The sequence below is a fragment of the Rhodnius prolixus genome, unplaced genomic scaffold, assembly GCF_049639745.1.
Source record: "Rhodnius prolixus isolate KJV_2025 unplaced genomic scaffold, Rpr scaffold_3, whole genome shotgun sequence".
NCBI lineage: Eukaryota > Metazoa > Arthropoda > Insecta > Hemiptera > Reduviidae > Rhodnius > Rhodnius prolixus.
This window is the reverse complement of record NW_027411603.1, coordinates 14,084,944-14,105,134: the sequence shown is the minus strand read 5'-3', so window position 1 is coordinate 14,105,134 and position 20,191 is coordinate 14,084,944. Positions and strand designations below refer to the sequence as shown.

Here is a 20,191-nt window from a genome sequence, read left to right as displayed (position 1 = left end):
TTTTAACCTGTCCACAATAAAACTAGAAGCTAAAAGCTTCCTCCTAATTTCAAGAGGGAAATCCCGGGCCTCTACTCCTAGAAGTGTATTCGTAGGAGTGGAGTTAAAAGCTCCCAGACAGATCCTCAGTGCTTTGAACTGAATTCTATTAATTTTTGCTAAGTGGATTTGAGTGGCGACCCATAAAGGACACATCCGTCATCTATCCTGGAAAGAATTAACTGCCGGTAGTTCATTAACGATGTATGGATATCAGTGCCATAGTTCAGGTGATTGATGCACCTCAGTGTGTTAAGCGACTGTTCGCACTTAAATAAAACAAAAAATAAAAAAGGAGAAAAATAAATAAATTAAAAACCTTATATATACTCTTAATAAAAATAAATTTTGAATAATAAAATAAATAACATCTACAATGCAACACATGAATCTTATTAGGAACATATGAATTAATATAGTCAAACATCATTATTCTTTTACAGAATTTTGTTTTAATAATTTGAAGATAAAACGTTTTTAACAATTTGTGAGAACGAATCTAAAACAATTTCACTTAAAAAAGGCAACATTATGTCTCAAAATGATCTACCAGAATTGATCCAATTAGAATCAAATGAGACTAATGTACCTGAAATATCTTTTGATTTGTTTAATAAAGAAACTGAAAAGGTCTCGCAAATTTCTGAATATGTTGCTTTGATAGCTAATAATGAAGCAGGGTCGACAATAGAGAACCAATTAAGAAAGAACTGCTATGAATGTACAGTAGAAATATTAAGTGAGGCGGAGACAAAATCTAGTCATAATGAATGCGCAACCCAAACTGATGAGTGGGTGAACGACATTGATCTGGGCAAAGTAGCCCAGGCGCAGGAAGAAGAAGAAGAAGAACAAGCGGTGCCGAGTGACAATCCAGTTTTGGAAATTTTACAAGGATTGGGCCAGACAGTTAGCGAGATTAACTCGCAAACACAGAAAAGTATAATAGTTGAATCTAAAGAAAATATGCCGCAATTAGGAAAGAAACAATTAATTATACCTACAATATCTACAAAGTTGGATACAAATGCCCTGGCTATAATCACAGCGGCCTTAGTCGCGAATGATAAAGAACTGGAGAATATTAGTCCTCAATTGATTTTATCTCTGTATTGTGGTATGTTTAACATATTCTTAGCGTTTCTCAATGTCCCAGTTATAATTAATTATCTACTTAAAGAAGGTTACAAAGTGTACGAGGTAAGTATTGAAGAATGGACTTCCAGAATGTCTGTTCTAAGAAAAGGAGCCAATTATATTGTAGCGCACTTTGTCGGAGAAAATGGACATCTATTATCACAACTATCGTGGACACTACTGGGGCCATTTTTATGCCTATTAGGACATAAGCCAAACAAAAGTAATATTCACTATTGGGGCAATAAAATGTTGAGAACATTTTATACTGAAACAAATCTGCCCAAAGAAAGGCACAACGTGTTATTCCATCCAAGTCTGAGATTTTGCGAATGTTTGACTTACATTTTGGAGCAAATGATTGAGATGAAGAGGCATATGTTCTTTATTGTTTATAACACCGCGTCAACTGTGCCAAGATTGCCAGGAACCGTTTGCAGACTGGCCATCGAACAGCTTAGAGGGCAAGGATTATTAGATTTTATATTGATTGATCAATACTTATTAGTGCAAAATCCATTTTCACTTTTACTGAATTCCATTGTAAAACATGTGACAGTACTTTTAGAAGCATACGAAAAGTATATGGAATTTGGACATTTAGCTCCATGGTGTACAATTATAGCTCCACCAGAAGAGCTGCAAATTTTCAGACATCCGGCCATTAAGTTTGTGGCCGCAGTGGCTCGAGGAATGGCCATTAGAAAAGGTGTGACGGCGTTAGAAAATTATTATCCAGATATTGAAACTGAGGAAATGCATGAGACTGTGGAAAAAGCGGTGCTATTGCTAAAAGAAATGCGAGTACGACAACCAAATGAGTAAGAATTTTAAATACCAAAATCTTAATTAATAATCTCGTCCTAGGAATACCATGAACACAATATTTGCAAATGCATAGTTTAAGGTTATTATGTTGATTTGGTACCCTCTTAAATTTATTCTTATGGCTCCAGTGGCCACATTCAGGCACTCGCAGAGTGGCTTAAGTAGCCTTAAATCCCCTTTATCATAGGGCGTATTGCATTTTTGTGCCTCTGCCAAATAAAATCACTATTCTTTGCGATTTACTTAAAATTCCAAAAATTGTGCGATATTGAAATAATCTTTTATTCTCTCTATTTATTTCAGGAAGAATCACGAAGAGAAAAGTATAGAAGAGAGTAATGAGGAAAGCCAAGAAGGAGGAGGCTGAAGAAATACACATTCCTGGAAACTGATTTATTTTTTTTTTTTAAGGAAACGAATTGGAAAAATTAAAAGGGATTTGAAACTTGAGCTAAATGGAAAGTAGTTCAAAACTAAGTTGGGTTGACCAAATGAATAATAATTCAAAAGTATAGCTTACTAATAAATATAGCTTTAATAATAATAATATACTGATAGAAATAATAGTCAGCTTTTGTAGATTTGTATATTTTGACTGATTGAAATAAATACATATTTAATGATAAACCTACTATAATACAGTTTAAGGAAAAGTAAAGCTATTAAAAACTGTGACGTCTTTGAAAAATTTTCTTGAGGTGTATAAATTAATCTTTTTGTGAGGCATTAACATTAAGAAAGGAAACTGACTATATGTACACACATGGGTAAAGATAGGTTTAAGTGTGAAACACTCTATTAGAGGATGAAATATTAGAGATGGTCATTTCTCTAGCTGACAATGTTCTTTTGTCCTGGCCAGAATGCCTTCATTTTCTACTCTTACCTTGGACTCAGTGTAGTTACTTTAAATTGTACATCTCACAAAACAGTGATGTCCTAAGGGGAAGGGATTCGGTACACGTGTACAAGAGATAAACACGTCATTCTCGACGCCAATCTTTTTTTTTTTTAAGATATGCTTTGGTCTTCTATGAATAATAGTTCTCTATAAATAACAATCATTCTCGATTGTGGACAAATAGTTGCTGTTCTTTCTGGTGTACTGGTACACTGTAACAGAAAACTTGTTTGAGTGGAAGTAAGTCCAACCAATTCTTTCACTTAGGACGCCCTAAAATGAACTTCAAAAACTAACGATTAAGGAAATTAAAAAATAAATATTAGAACGGTGGATATGGAGATATCTTCAGGAAGTATCACTTCCTTAAATTCTTAAATATTCTTAAAAAGTTTGCCAGAAAATGAAATCCAACTGTGAGAATGTTCTCTGAGATAACTAATTGTGACATTAATTTTTTAGTAGGTATTTCATTCAGGTTATTTTTATTTGTACAAATAGTAAGATTAAGATCTGTGAGATACGTCCAGATGTGAACACCATGTAAATAGTATGTGACTAGTTCAATACGTCTGACATGTCCAATAAGTTTGACCAGTAAAACCATATCCTGAAGACACTGCTATACCTGGGCTTGAGATCCAAAGTAAAAAAGAATGCGCAGAGAAGTGTTTGTTAGATGGTAAGATTGTTTGTAAGTGTGATGGGAAGTTAACAAGCACCTTCCAAACACTCTCTGCATCATAGTGTTTGTTTGTATTACAGTCAACAGCCGGTGCTCTGAGTAGTTTTATTCAAATACTCATTCTTTAATTGAAATACCTCCAACCACCGATTATCTTTGTATCTTTTTTCCCTTTCTCCATCAAGTTCATTGATAATTGGTAATAAATCTGGCAATGCCTCTAATAAGACTTAATTTATTTGTTTGAATAATTATGGTATATCTATCACTAAATAAATATTGTGGGTATTTTTATCAATTTGGGTTTGCATTAAATGGAACAATATGCTTCTTAAAAGCTTTTGTGCTTACTGCAGTCTTCACCAGATTGATTATCTGCCTTGCACACAGTGCTATCACAATCTACAGTATTTTACTGTATCTTTTGAGCAGATTTAGCTGCTTTCTTTGTACTAAATTCCGTTACTGTGATGGCTACTCTAAGATGATAGTAGTAAGTAAATTTTATAGTCAGTATTCTAGTCAGGCATGGCTTGCAACATATATGTATAAGATCTCTTGGTTGGTCATCATTAGCCATTGATGCGCTGAACGATTCAACTCACTCGGACTGACTTATTGGTACAGATCTGGTAGCAGTTTCATACATACCCCTTCACCTACTGGCCCCTTCGATCTTCTAATAAAATATAATGCCACTTTTATAGAAATATAAAAATAAAATAAATATAGAGCGCCACTAAAGGATCTAAAATAAAGTGAAATTCCGTTTATGAAGACTATCTTGACATTGCGCCATCAGAGGTCTTTTCAGAAAAATATTTTAAATAAAAAGTGATAATTCCAATTTTCATTCTGTTACTGCAGAGATTACTTTATAAAGCTTTGATGGAGCCCTTTAAGCTTATTCCCAACAATCGTGAAATATAATAAATCTAGTGTTAGTTAAACTTTTTTAAACACTTATTGGCTGTATTTAGTCTTTTATTTTGTGTTATAATAATCATAATAATAATAAAAACAAACCAACAGAAATAAACAAAAAAGTTTCGACTAGGTTAAATTCAATAATGCAGAAAAAACTGGGTAAAAGAAATATTACTACCAATTCAGATCTGAACAACCAAGATAACAATGACCTTGATGGAATAAAGATATCCGTGACCCTGTTTCTGCAGAGGTATTTACAAGTGATTGTATTAATTTAGGCATGTACACACTTTTGTCAATATCGAGAGTACTTCTAATGTCGGTTCTACTCTAAACTTCCTAAATTATTTGTTGCGCCACGATAGACAAGTGGTCAGAAGCGAGGCCAGCAAAGATAAGAATGTACTGCGGTATAGTGGATCCGATTCCCAGTCTAGACCTAGATTTAATGGTTAATGTGAGAAATGGTTATTATTAAAGTATGTTTGCTAGCCGTCTTCGTCCACGACACCTAATGGTAGTTGGTCATAAAGCACGCCTGAAAAATATACATTACTTTACTTTTTTTAGTTATTTGAAAATGCTTAGAATCATTAGCTTTTTATGGTTATTTTATCTGGGCTGACTTTTGAATTGTAAGAAGTTGTGTCTATTCAGAATGCAGATCTAAGTAGTAATTTTCAGTTTACTGGCAGAAATTTATGGAAAACTTTTTGGCTAAGATGTGTAAACGCTTCTTAAATATAGGTGTAGATATTTTGGCTCAGATTTTCACGTTTCCCTTATAACAAGTGATTGAAACAATAAGAATGTTCAAACTTTAATTTTTAATTGAAGTCACAACTTTGTCTCAGAAAAATACTTTCGATTCAATAAGAATAATTTCCTTTTCCCACCTAAACTAAGCCTTTACACACATAAGTTAAAATAATTCCTTGCTAGTTTTATTTAAAAAAATAACATAAATATAATTTTAATTTGGCAAGGACATTGTCTTAAGTGTCGTAACTATTTGCAGCATATCGCCCATAATGTAAATGAGGAAAGTTCGCCAGGTCAGAACATAGTCTGCATTTGTGATGACTGGGCGGTTTTAGTTGTTTCTATCCAGACAGACAAATATTTAAAAAAACACGCGATACCTGTTCCGCCAATCAACTTCCGTCCACTTTATCACCTGATTTCACTCCCCACCTGTTTTAAATTCTTTTTAAAAAAAAAGCAACGCCTATCTCGTAAAAGATTTTTAGATCTCGTAATTTAGTATTATTATTTTATTTTTTAAAGAAGCTTATCGCAATTGATTTAGCTAAAAATAGGATAGTTAAATTAATGATTATTTATTTTATTCAACTTCTGACAGGACAATAGCGTTCTTGAGAAAAAATTTTCAATTTGGAAAACAAATGCTGAAATCTAGAAGTTTTACTTTTTGAGACAATTTTGAGACGTGACTTTCTCTCACTGTTTGATCCTTGTGGTCAAAGTGACAATCAAATTTTCACTAAAACTCAGAAATGTAGCAATTTAAGATTACTACGCTGTAAATGTTTTTGTAATTAGGATCGTTCATAGAAATATGTATATTTTTTTAAGAATTCTAATTTCAAGAAAACTGAATATCGCTGGAAGAAATGATTCCGTCCTCACAAAATACACTACAAATAATGCCACAATCTACAAAATATAATATACATTACTGCCATTTTATTTTTTAATTGTAAAGTACAATCCTCTCCTGTCCTCGACACATAATTGATAATTGGACGCTAAGTTCCGCCTGAAAAAATAGCCAATAAATTATGTACACATTACATGCACAACCATACTTTGGATCATAGTCATCGCCAGAACTCAACTTTTCCAGAGAAATGTCCGAATAAGGTTTCAGGTTATTTCTAATGATTTAAGAACTGGTATTAACTTGCCTTACACCTGATTATTTTAACTGTCTGATTTAGAAAGCTGGTAATTTTTGGTTTTCAATTGAAATTAATTTTGTGAATCTGTCAATACAACGATATTTCCTATTTTTTATTTTTTAGAATGTACAGACCACTGTCAGCCTACACTAATTGTTATTATAAGAAGTTAATTGAATTAAACAAACAATGATTGCCAAAAATTGCTCTGCAAATGTCCTCTGGACATTGCTGCAAACAATAGTACTATGTAGGCCTTAAGTGTAGGCACTAAATTAAGGATTAAATATTCATTACAATCTTCAAATTACCTACTTTCTTATTACCTTGAGAATAAAAATTCGCATTCTGTAGTCAATTTACTTTGTCATTTGCTGAAAGTTTAATTAAATTTTACTTATACAGAGCACTTTACTTAAAAACAACATCATGAAAACACCTCACAGGTCTCTTGAGTTAACTACAAATAAAAACGAAAAAAGAAGAAGATGAAGAAGAATAAGAAAAAAAAACAAATTAAATTAACCGGTTGGGGTGAATACAATAGGTTTATTGTTGCACCGGCAACGTATTAAAAATAATATAAAAAGAAAAAAATTACTAAAAACAATCGCCGTCAGGTACTTGTACTCGAACCTGATCATTTTCTAACATAATAATAAGTAAGACAGTGAGGCATAGAAGTATTCCTTAGAAGGGATTAAGTTGGTTATTATTGGTTTAAAAAATAATTTTCAGTACTTTAGATAGAAAAAATGTAGTAAATAATTATTTATTGAATCTAAAAAAGATCTAATTGTTATTACAATCCCTCTGTCATCGACAAAACTATTAGGTACTTGTACGCACACAAGTAGATCTTCAAATAACTTATATTTAAAACATTTTCTCCGAAAAATTCTAGGAGATGTACCTATCGCATAAAGAAATTTATTGAAATATGGGGGGTTTCAGGAACTTTAAACACTTTTAAATATTTTCTCTGCAACTTTTTTTCTACAAATATTTATTTTGAGAGAGTTCCAGAATGATATTTTAACTATATTCTCTGCGATTGTAAGTAGCTTGTATAATGTTAGTGAGAAATCAATATGCAGCTAACATTAAGATTCGTAACTTAAACCCGAAGAATATTTGTCTCCAGAAGAATAAAATGTAAGGTAATAAATAATGTAGTGGGGCAGTAATCAATGTTTACTAAAGCAAACTCGTTTCGAAAATCGTTAGCATTCTGCAGCAGTTAAACAGACATCTATTATCGTCTAGTATTATATATAAAGTGAATAGATAATAGTGCATTTGGTATATATATGATCAGACATTTCTACGTAATTAACCATGTCACCCTTCATCATGCAGCACTCTAAGGCACACCCTTCACTCACCCCCAGGGACCGCAGTGACTCATAAAAGAAAAGTGTAACTAGATATCGTCGAACGAGTATTCACTATAAAACCCAATGTAATATTCAAAGACAATTCTGCAATTTAATGCAATAACTGTGTCCAACAACTGACTGCTACGGACACTATACAACAGCTAATTGAAGGATACATTACTTGCAAAGTAATGAACCAAATCCCATTTTTTTTTTCTTTAGATGTAAAAGGTAGAACCTTAATCGCTTCCAGCTGATAGCTTTCCTAAACATGTCAGTAGATGAGTTCTAAACGAACAGCATTCCTCCTTTAGTTCTTATGAAAGAAAAAGTGTCTCGTACCAGTTTTTCTTGTTTTATCCTTTATTTATTTTTACTTTTTATGTACAGTACATGATTCTCTAAAGAAAAAAATTGTTTACTCAAAGGATTGTAATCTAGCAGAGAGGCTATCGCTTTGTTAGGAATCCGGAGCGAAAGTGATTGAAACCGGCAAACCTACAATTTATGGCAAACACGTGAAGGGACCTGCAATTATTGCGCTCAGGACTAACTTTTCATTCCAGTACATGCCGATGTACTGAACCCAAACCGTATCATCCAGGTACATACTAATTTTGCACAAAAACATACAGCAAGAACCCATTAAAATTTCATACTGAGTCTTTCGTCGTGGAGAATGTATTGTCCGTAATTTTGGACGACTATTCCTAGGCAGTGGAAATCACTAGCAGTTATGCAGTTAACAAGAAATGCAATACCAATATTCTCAAACAGAGATGTATGGGGGATTTTTTGGTGAACTTAGATAAAAACAAGAACTCAGAATCTTGAAGCCAAAAGCCGCTCTATAATCTGGTAAATAATTTACCAATTCGCTAATTTAAGTCGAACTTGAAAAAAAAAGCCTGAGTATTTACTACCAATAATAATTTACTAAAGATAAAATTCCCCAGAAACTGTATCATTAAAGAGAATTTTAATACGAATGGCTCACAGATGAAAAGGAGGGATCCAGAAAATTGAAATAATGTTAAAAAGTTATTGCGGAGTAATTCTGACTTCAGTATCCTCCGAGTATGGCGGACTAATAACAATGTATGCTGAAGAAATTTAAACCGCAAAACTTTAATTACAGTAAATAACACGTGTTTTAAAGTATAATGATGCTGTACCAGCTAAATGTTTTTTTTTTTTAATTATCTAGCCGAGCATGAACATTATATCCAGAAGTTTAAGCCGCTAATCAGAGTAGAGGGAATGATGTTAAGTCAAAAGTGATGTACTAAAAAGAGAAAAGAGGTATTAACAGTAAAACTAAACCAATTACACGTTGGAGATAAGATCTGGCAAATCAATTTAAAGTTTTTGCTTTCTTACGCCAGTTTTTCGTTATCTTTTTTTGAACATGCGTTAAGGGAACTTTTTCATTTACTGTTTTAGCAAAAAAAAAAAAATCATACACTATCTTTTTCTATTAAACGCCCATTTTATTTAAGTAATACACTGTCACACTTTCCTCACTTAATAAATATTGACTGCTTCATTTCTAGCTGAACTACTGCCTCTCGAATTTCATACTTAATTTTAAATATTATTTAAATAGTTGAAAAACTTTAAAGCGACAGATAAAAAACCCGTGTTGCATGGATATGAAAGGTGACACTGCTTTGCACACACCCTGGCATCTCCCGTATATATTCATCTAATAAATTCATCAAATGTTACGCTTACTAGTTTAAGATGAATTAAATTTGAAGTTTGGATGGAAAGACTGTAGAGAAAACAATGTTAACTGGATAATGATTTGAAGCAACACAAATTGTGACCTTAATAATACGAGTAAAATAAAGAGCTTTGGTTAATTGCAGCTTATCTCTTCTAACAGATGTCCAGTTAACATCATCAACATTTAATTCATAAAAAATAGAAAGAGACAAAGATATTCATTGACTTTTATTTATCTGGTAAAATATTACCCAGTACTTCATAAAACTGAATGAAATATAAGAGCGGAGAGAATGAATGAAAATGCAACTATATATCGTCTAGTGTAATCTTTCTTTTTTTTCCACCTGAGAGTCATAAAATAGCAGCCCAATAAACTATATTAATACTGTTGAAGTAAGCAGTCAACAGAAGCAAATAGCGATTCAAAAACTGAATTTTAAATCAGTGGCCAGAGTTTTAAGAAATAAAAAAAATAAGAAAAAAGAAAGAGCTGGCAGTAAATGTCATAATCCAGTTTGACAATTTTTGCAATCTTTTTTTATTGCGTCTACCGTCTGAGTAGTGGTCGGGGAATAAAGCGAACATGATTGTACTTGAAAACTTGTCCATAAGTTCTTATTCAGAAGAAGGCACATAAAAACGACACATGTTGTTTAAGTGGTGTTTGTTTTGGAACTTTATTAACCAACTCGCAAGTTTAATTCGAATTGCTGTCATTTTTTTTTTTTCTAAGTAAATATTTCATCCTTAGTCGTAAAGAATAGATTTTCAAAGCTTTACACACTTAACCATCTGTAAATATACATCTACAATTGAGTGTCCCTAAATTATTTGGCTAATCGAACACCTTAATAAGCAAATTACCACCAAATATTGATGACTAAACTTCTAGAAGTGTGCTACCTTGTTACTTGCTTATTTCTAATTTTTAAGAACTCAATTTAACTGAGAAGTATATGAAGCTGGATCTCGTAGCGAAAAGTAAATAGCGATGGAGTCTAAGAATAGCACAGATTGCAACGTTAACAGAGGCCGGAAGAACATGTGGTCAAGCGACGCATCGAGTGGAGTGCACCACAAGTATGTCAAGACAAACGGCTCTCTGTTGACCACAGAATGTACTTATAATTTGCACCAATTTGAAGTGAACTAACGACTTTATAAATAGTTAAAAACCCACATCATCACTAGCTACTTTAAACAACTAGATATCTGTATTTACTGAAATAAACTCTCCATTAATTAATTATAATAAATTCAATGATTAAATGGTAATTTTAGATATTTTCAATTGTTCCTTCTGCTTTCCAAATATAGAAATTTGTTATAAATTAGGAAGATAGTGACATGACAGTTCCTACTTTTCTGTTTCCAAACAAAGACAAATGTTGACGGTTTTTGTAGTTGTTACTTTCAGCCTCACCTCGTCGCAACTTGAAGTTGTAGGAACTAATTTAAATAACTAAACACTTTTTTTTTTTTTTTATTGAGAATTGAGTTTTATTTAGAATGATAGAGTGTTTTTTATTTCAGCGAGTTCAATGTTTTTGAGTATTGAATGTTTCATAGTAACAAAAATAAAAGTTTACAGATTATTTCAATTATGTTTTTAAAATGTGAAATTGATAACTCAAGTCTTAAAATCAATCTTGTGTTGTGTTGTACGGAACTTTAAGGTTTTATAAAGCGTTCTAGTTTGCGACGAATCGAATTCCTTCAAACCAAAAGTTATCTCTAATTTATCTTTGCAGTAGCTCATTATTATTATTATTATTTGAACTTGGTATAGCGAAGATTACTCGTATTACTTTTATTTGACATGTTTTCTCAAGGGTTATTGATATTAAGGGCATTATTGGGGAGCCATGACGGCATTCTTCCTTCTAGAGTAAAATTTTCTTGTAGTGAAGATACATAATATTGAAGTGAACGCACCACCATTGTTTTAACTTCTTACATTGCCTCCAATCGCACCATCCATAATGATTTTTATATTCCTTATAGAGCGGCCATTCTCCTACTATTATTTGGAACTCACCAAAAACCTCTATCCTCCAATATAGTTAGCGTCAAATTGCTCTTCTCGAAACCTATGACCACCATCTTTTCTTCTTTTTGTAATAAACATTGTGGCTAAAAAACGTTTTGTTATTATTAAAGAGCCGATAGTTGCCGTTAGATGGAGTATTTTTCACACAACATAATTGCACTTCATAGCTTGAATTTATTCATTTAAAACAAATTTGGTCTTTAAAAGACCATTGAAGTTCCATTAAAAATAAAGTCACTTTTGAACTACGCTTATAAGATTTCACCTTGCCATCACCTTTATTCGCTGGAGCTTTCCATATTTTCTTTCATTCTTAGGCGTTTCAGACTTTATCTATCTTCAGAGCTCCGTTCATCAGGTTCTTGCAGAAACTTCTATTTATAAAGATCTGTGATCATGTGTTTTACCCTATGATGGCGGCGAATGATTAAGGGCATATTAGGACAAGAACTAAGCAAATTGGCTGCTGTTTCAGGTTCTCTGCCGCATTTGCGACATAAACGTATTGATTCAACAGGTAAATGGCAATTTCTATCCAGATTTTTCTTCAAGAAATTTTAGATGTATACTCTTTAAAAGAAAACTTTCACGAATTTTGAAATTTCAGGAGTTAACAAAAATCTTCATAAAAAGAAAGGACAAATTCTATTGCCTGGTGTTAGATTATATCGCTGCAATATTTTTTAAAGTTTAAAACATATAATTTGATAAATTTCTCCCAAGTGAAACCAAATTAGTGAACTGACATTGAACAAAATTTAGAACATTAAGTATATTGACAAGATTTGATGGCCCCAGAAAACCGTTATCAGAAAGGGGTCTAGTTTAGTGATGTCCACCTGGCCAAGCCAGTTCATTTCCTCTCTTCAACAGCTCTTCATTCAAATAATCTTCTTCTTTTTTTTACGCTGATGTTATGTTTCTTTAGAAAAAATAACAGAATGGAAAAACTACTTCTTCAAAAGAATATTGTTTTTTAAGGGAAGTTCTATGGGTACTGTTATGTTAAACTTCGCTCGGAAGAAGTCAATCAGAACAATTCACTGTCCTACCACATAGAAGAAGAAGAAGTCAAAGATCATTATGTCTTACTGGACTATTTTTATGTTCGAGGAAAATTGCTTAAACGTTTGTGCGACATCCAATAAAAGTAAAGGAAATTATGGAGGAACCACGAAATCCACTAATTCAGGAAAATAGATGCTATAATTTTCAGATTTGGCAATACTCTATGAAAGGGCTCCAACGATTTGCGTTAAACTGTTGACTGTTGTGCTGTTTGCTTACAATAATTAACAGTTCAAGGGGAAATAAAGCTGTAACTTTACCAGCTGAAATTAGTGGTGCTTTCATCTAGCCAGCAGTTTATATAACTCGGCACTTGTAGATCCATCACATTTTCATTATCTGACTACTCGTACATCTAATTGTGGTAGGCCATCTAGTTATTGAAGGATAACTTAGAACAATGTTTAAAGAAATGACAATGACTGCAGTGTGAGTGTACATACTTGGTTTTTAACTTTTGTAATCAAAATGCATTTCTGCTAATTCAAATTTTGAAAATGAGACTCTCTGTTATTTCATTTCTCTGAGTATGAACTAAATACAGTAGATTTTTAAAACAATACACCTACTCTTTAAAATGCAAACGCCGGTGGTACTTCAATACCACTGTTCCAACAGTAGAGTACGATTACAATAGCAGATTACCTGTACCCCACGGCACCGCTGCCAAAAGAGGCTTATTATGCCGTCCCCTTTGGCTCTGGTAGACGAAACCTCCCCTACGAAGAAGGGTGAGGACTTTCCCTGCTAGTTCTTTTTACGCAAGTATCTCCTTTGGTCTCAAAGAGCCAAAGGTATCATAGCGCAACCACTCGATTGCAACGCAATCGAACAGCAAGTGAGAGGCCGTTTTTCCTAATCCTGACACAATCTGCACAACGGTTAATAAGCCCCACCTTGTTGTACAGATGCTTCCTGAACCTATAGGTGCCCCTTGAATAGGCCTGTAGCCAGAGTATCTGATTTTTACCTAAACACAGAGTCTCTTTGGCTCTTTCTTTACACAGCCGAGGCATCACAGTTTTGCTGTGTTTGACCCCAGGACACACCACCCAGTTCTTTTCAGGCTCTCACCAGATCCAGTCTCTGACAGCCTCACGAACTGCACCTTTGGTGATTCCCAAGACAGGTTCCGGGCCAATGAAAGGAGTATTAACTCCATTCCTGGCCAGCAGATTGGCTGTTTCATTGCCCTTAATCCCCACATGATCCGGCACCCATTCCAACCAAACTTTATTGTTCCAAGCCAGTTGTTCCAGGGACTTTTTACATTCCCAAACCAGAGAAGAGGTCGTTCTCAAGAAAGTAAGGTCCTTCAGTGCAGCTTTGCTGTCCGAAAAGTTGCAAATCTCAACAGTAAAGTAACAGTGCGTCCGTCAGTCAAAAAAAGGAGAAAAAAAGTCCTTTAATTGTAAATCAATGGACAATACATTTTTTAATAATATCTGAAAACAAAGAGGAAACAATCATTAAAGGAATTGTAATTAGCAAAGAAAACGGTAATAAAGAAGTAATTAATTTCTGTTAAATGTCTTAAGTGTACTAAAAACAAACGTTTAATAGTTAAGTGTTAACCTTAATATTTAGCTTACATGTATAGTTTTAAATGTCTAGGCCTAGGTACCTTTTATTTGCAATATCGTACAACTCGTTTAATCCGCTTTTTCTTTATGTACAAATTCTGTATTGAATTACCTTGGCTATTACTGAACTGAAGCTGTGCCAGATATATGATACTGTCACCATGGTAAAAAAAGAAAACTATAAAGATATTCTAAGAAGCTGGATGTCAATGAAAGAAGCATCCTAAGAAAAGTTCTAAATGGAAACATTAAACTTTCCTGTGAAATTGAATTTTCAATAAATCTATTTAAGTACATAATATTGATAGTTGAAAAACTCCTAATAATTCTATTCAATTAAACATTTTTTACTTCATAAAGTTGAAGTAAAAAATGAAATGAGTACGATTCCTGTTTGTTTTTAATTATATAATTATTAATTATAACTGTAATTAAATGACATAATGTATGACAGAAAATGATACTAATTGTATATGTAATTCAAATATCTTCAAATATTGTAGCTAATTGATTTTTTTTTAATAAAATAAATGTGAAGTTCCAAAACGAGGATTCTTTGATTCATTCTCAGCAAATTCAAATTTGAATAACTCATATTAATTTTTATTTGTTTTTCTTAAAGCCTCAAACACACCTGTGGTAATAGCGCTGTTAAATGGAGTTGAACGAGAACTCGTGACCAGCACATTACAATGAAAAAAGATATAACATATAATAAATAAAACTGATTACTAAAATAAATGTTTATTTACAACGGTTAATACATTTCATTAGTTGTTTAAAAAAAAAAAAAATTATTTACTTCGCTTTTATAGTCAAATAACTGATGAGAAACCCTCTCACCTCTTGCAACTTAAACCTATCTCTGGCAAATCAGCTTCAAATTGAAGATTTACTTAACTTAGATGGCAACGCTTTGATCTAGTTCCTGTGGAACTAACAATTTATTGGAAAACCTAACTAAAATATTCCTGGACCATCCCAGATAGAGGTTTAGAGATCTACTCGACAGTCCCTAGCACTGTTTCGAAGGGGTGAGGGTGTTGAATACACTTATTTAGGAGCGATCCTCATTTCTAAAAATGTACCTAGCAAAATTTGAAGAAAGTGTGGTCTGCAACAAAGATCACTGCCCGGGAGAATGATCGAACGCCAAAAACCATAGAATACATAAAATAGACAGTGAAACGATTTCAAATAGAACCTTTCATGCAAGGACTTGGCACTTTTTATTTATTTGAAATACTCATCAGCATTAAATACTCTGATACAAAGAGATGATAAGATTCATGACCAAACAATGCTTTTCTTCTATTTGTTTTTTTCGAATAAAATTGTTTAATTAGAAGCTAATAATACTTTGTACCTCTGTAAATAATAGAATAGAATTTATATACGTCTCTAAATAATAGTTAAGAGTTATTATAAGAAATTCACTACACTATAGAAAAGAAAGTCGTAATTGTGCCTATACCAGCACACATACTCCACATGGTGCAGATCATAGAAGACCCAATGAAGAGATTTGAGTTATACCTCAAAGAAGTGAAGGAGGGATAATGAAAGTTCAACAGAACCACAAAAGACCATACTCACAGTTAAGGACTGGCTTGTAAATTACTTTTCCTATTTTTTCTATTTAATCTCTTTATTTATTCCTAACTTAAAGTCTTTAATAAGTTTACATTTATATAAACGGGCATTTAATAATTTAATAGACATGTAATTAACTTTTCTTTTTTTAAAATTAATTAAAGGAAATTTATTAAGTCTTCTAGCTTCATTTTAAATTTTCAAAAAAATGAAGTGTTCGGATTCTCGAAAGGTGTGTCGCTAAACAAGAAAAAATGTTAAGCACATGATTTTGTCCGTGTGAATAGAATATCTCAAAAATTAGAAATAGCAGAAAGCTTATAGTTTTCTGTTTTGAAACTCTTGCGGTTAGTGATACGACGGTTTCTTCCGAAATTCATCTACCGAAAGTGCGATTTTACTAAACAAATCTTTGGTTTTCGCCAAATTCTTAAAAACCTTCCTAATGATTGTCAGCAAACTTCGTGTACTCACTTTATTTACCCACTTTATTGCCTTTAAAACCTTTAAGATTGTTTTTCGGGCAGTTCTTGTTAAACCTTCCCTCTAAAGGGCTTCTTCATAACAGTTTCCTGTTGCCTTAACTTAAATTAGTAAGTATAAAAAAATATTATAAGACTTTACTGGAATTCCAATAGATTTTTGAGTTTATAGGAATTGCCTGAACAATAAGATCATCGATTTATTTTAAACCACTTGACTGTTTGCACAATAGGATGCCAATCATTATCCGTCTTACAGGTTTTGACCTCAAGTTTCTTGCGCCAAAGTTTTGTTATTGCACAGGAAATACTTGACTAAAAGTTTTCAACTAGCAATAATCGCACCTCAGGAGACCTTCATTGGTCACGATATTGCCACTGCGCAAGGTTCCGTCCACGACACCTAATTGGTAATTAGACGTTAAGCCCCGCCTGAAAAAATAGGCGATTACTTTACTTTACTTTACTTGACTAAAAGGTTTTTTGCAAGAATGATTTGTGTTTTCTAAGAACATTAATGTACATATTATGTTCCCAAAATTTATATTTGATTTCTAAACTAAATTTATTAAAATTTAAAAATGACTTCTGTACAAACACAGAAAGAAGAAGCGTTTAAAATCAATTTTATTTAGCGAGGTCTCAACAGTTCTTCAGTAGACTTCAAACGCGGCATATTTTTTTTTTCTTTCTTTGTTCACTCTTTAGTTGAAAATAGAGTTATTTACAATATACCTAGAGATGTAGAAGTGCCTTGAGAAACTCCTTTACTAAAACAGGCAGATGGTTCTTTTCATATAGAAATGTCTACTAGTGGAAGCGAAGGCTAAAAATGTTTTTTGCCCTTCCTTAAAGCATAGTATCATATTTCACATATTTAAGAAAATGGGCGTCTTTCTATTATTTTAGACAAATACTAGAAGATGGGAGATTAATTTTGTCGGTATTTATTGTTCTGTGTGTAGAGTTGATGGGAGAATAGAGAGGTTCCATTAATTCTACCAAAATGAAAACCTGCTCATCCCAACTCAAATTAAAATTTATGTTAACATTACTTTCTCTGCTTTATTTACTTTTTATTTCTTTTTTTTTTTTTTTCTTTAAGATTATAGAAAAAACACCTGGTTCTTCAACCTGTGTAAACGACTGAAAAGAATTTAACATATTCTCGCTTAATACATAATTTTTGCAACATATTTGATTCTCTAGATTAGGTAGGCATTCACTGAAATAGCAAAAATTTCGAAAACTGGAAAGCAAAATATGAGGAAATAAGCAGGTGGAAGTAATAATAAAGATAGAATATATTGAGGAAAAACCAACACATAATTATAGATTGGCAAAACTTGATTAAAAGATCAGAAGGAAAATCCTGGACCGTTTACAGAGGAATTGTTCCTCTACAATAAGCCTCTTTTGTCTGTAGTAACCTGGGGAACAGCGCCGGCCCAAGTTGTAATCTACCGTTTTGCTTAATTCTTCAAGAAGTCTTCTCTTTGCTACCACATCTCATTCTTTATCTTAACTCATTAGATGCCCTTATGTAACTGTGTTTGAGTCTGATTATTCTTCTCATTTACATTCGCACTCGCTAGGTCGAAAAATACTCTTTATCGAAATTAAGGATAAAATAAAAACAGAAAATAGTTGTCCCTTTATAGTTGTAGATGAATGGTAGACCAGAACGGAAAGATATATATATATAAAAGTGTACGATCAACGATAGAATGTGGGGGTAAATGTGGAAGGGGAGAGACATATCAGCAGCGTCAGTGTTTGACAGTCAAAGTTAAGTGTTGATGATGGCTGAACATAATACACCTTGCCATTGTGTAACTGTAGATGTAAGAGAGGCAAGCAATGAACTGAGGAAAAAAGAGATACGACCAACCGCTGCATAAAGGTTATTTACAACGGCAGAGCAGCGCGCGATCTGCCGCTCCTAGCAACCGGCAGCATCCTCGCTGCTGTACCGATTGAATATCGACCTTCATCTCTCTCTCAGTCCTGCTATGTATATATAACAATACATTAAATGGCTTGTTCAAAATGACAAGTCTGTGGGCGTCACCTACCCCGTACTCGATACTTGTCTTCTTCGGCTATTAGCCAGTGTAACAAGATTTTTACATTCAAATAAAATATCTTACACTTTTAATAATACATTCAAATGTTAAAAACTGCTTCTTGATAAACATTTCAATTTCGTAAAACATTTTCAATTTTCTATTTTAAAATAATAAATATATTTTAATAATATTTGTTAAGAAAATGAATGAACCAATTCTTTTTCAGCCTCTTGTAGGTCTTTGGAAACTCTTTTCATAGCTTAATAGCAAAGAGCAATAACTAGCGTTAGCGATGTAGAAACTTGTCTCTGGGGACTTCGCCATTCCAAAGGTTAGATTTTTGTGACTGCCTACTCTTTAAAGAGCTGAAGTCACAGGATTGGACAACTGCGATTTTGCAGCCTGCTGAGATCGCATACAATCTTTCATGTATTTCATGAACTCCCAGACTTTGTTTATTAGGAGTGTGTAAAATTCAAAATTGTAAATAGGACAAAAGCTACAATGAACAAAGTAAGAACTATCATACATTCTTAGAAGAAATGAACTGGTAACCAATAAGATTCTGACTTCTTTTATTTTTCAAAACCAGCCTTCTAGTTCATGTTGATTTCACAGATTGGACAAAAAAAAAATCACTATCTCAAAATATTAGCCATTGTTAATTAGCCAAATTGTCTTTATTTATCTGAAATTTCCTCTTTTTATTGGGCTGAAATTTTGCAGACAAGCTTGCAGGTAATACGAAATCGTAAACCGGTTAATAAGCTTTTTCTGAGAAAATAATTTCAGTTAATAAAAACAACACTTTGTTATTTAAATACTAAAAGAGAACTTAAATTACCGGCTTTTGCAGAGCAATTAGAATGGCCATTATTACTTTAATAAGAACAAATTACTAATTTCAAACTCAAGGTGGCGAGAGATCTCTTACCATGTACCGGAACTGATATTTTCAATGACTCGTTCTAATTTCACTTTTTATAAAAGAGATTTATTTTATTTTTTCGTTGAACTATTTAATAAATTTCTACAACTTTGTTATGCTTCTGTTTGTCCAAAAATTAAAATATAAAAAGTGGGAAAAACAATTAAAGTCGAAGAATACGATTGAAGAACAAAAAAACATTTAAGAAATGAATTCATTTTAATGGCTGTGGGAGGTTTTAGTTTAATCAACTTGCTAGTCTCTTTATTACTGCGGGCAACCCGCTAACTACCAGCGTCAGTTCTTCCTTTACGATCTAGTATGGGTTACATAGAACATTAAACTGAAGAAGAGGATGTAGTAACTGATGTGGTGAGCTTTCTTACAATCTCAATTCTACTGTTCAAACACCGATTCACCACTCTTTTTCTTAGCTTTTATTTTTTTATTCTTTAGACTAGTACATGTCGTCGGCACTTCGAATGAAAGAAACAACCAAATGAATCTATAGACGGGATAAGAACCTATTTTTTCCCAGCTCTAGTGGACTGTATAAAAAACTGGATTTCGACGAAACGTTTTCAGCTACATTTTATTAGATTAGCTCTAAATTCATCTTGATAAATCGTTCAAACTCTCTTTGCGGAAGAGTCTGCAACTGTAAGGGTTTGATGATTTTCAGTAAGCTTCGGCAAACTGGACATCTAGCTATCTGAGATCGTAAGCTGGGAGATATTTAATCCTGAGTCTAAAAGAAGGTTCACTATGAGCTATTAGCTCCAAGCAAGGCAGGTGTGTGGGTCTCTTAGATTTCTTTTCTAGAATCAGTCTTTAACTTTTCATATCCGAACAAGAGTACCCTAATG

General features: G+C 32.9%; 2 protein-coding genes and 1 pseudogene across 4 annotated transcripts in view; 1 reads left to right on the top strand and 2 right to left on the bottom strand.

Moving 5' to 3' along the window:
- Positions 1–20,191, bottom strand: part of LOC141453628 (uncharacterized) — a 95,326-nt gene that overhangs the window by 18,836 nt on the left and 56,299 nt on the right. The window lies entirely within an intron of this gene.
- On the top strand, positions 444–2,553 carry LOC141453627 (uncharacterized). Its single transcript, XM_074127068.1, has 2 exons — positions 444–1,997; positions 2,308–2,553. The coding sequence occupies exons 1-2, from the start codon at positions 571–573 to the stop codon at positions 2,369–2,371; spliced, it is 1,491 nt and encodes a 496-aa protein (XP_073983169.1). The 5' UTR covers positions 444–570; the 3' UTR covers positions 2,372–2,553.
- Positions 16,586–16,718, bottom strand: LOC141453867 (U4 spliceosomal RNA; annotated as a pseudogene).

Bases quoted from the DNA above. Each gene is read 5' to 3' on its own strand.
- LOC141453627 (XM_074127068.1), top strand. From the start codon at position 571: ATGTCTCAAAATGATCTACCAGAATTGATCCAATTAGAATCAAATGAG. The intron at 1,998-2,307 runs GTAAGAATTTTA...TATTTATTTCAG, and splicing joins CGAGTACGACAACCAAATGA to GAAGAATCACGAAGAGAAAA.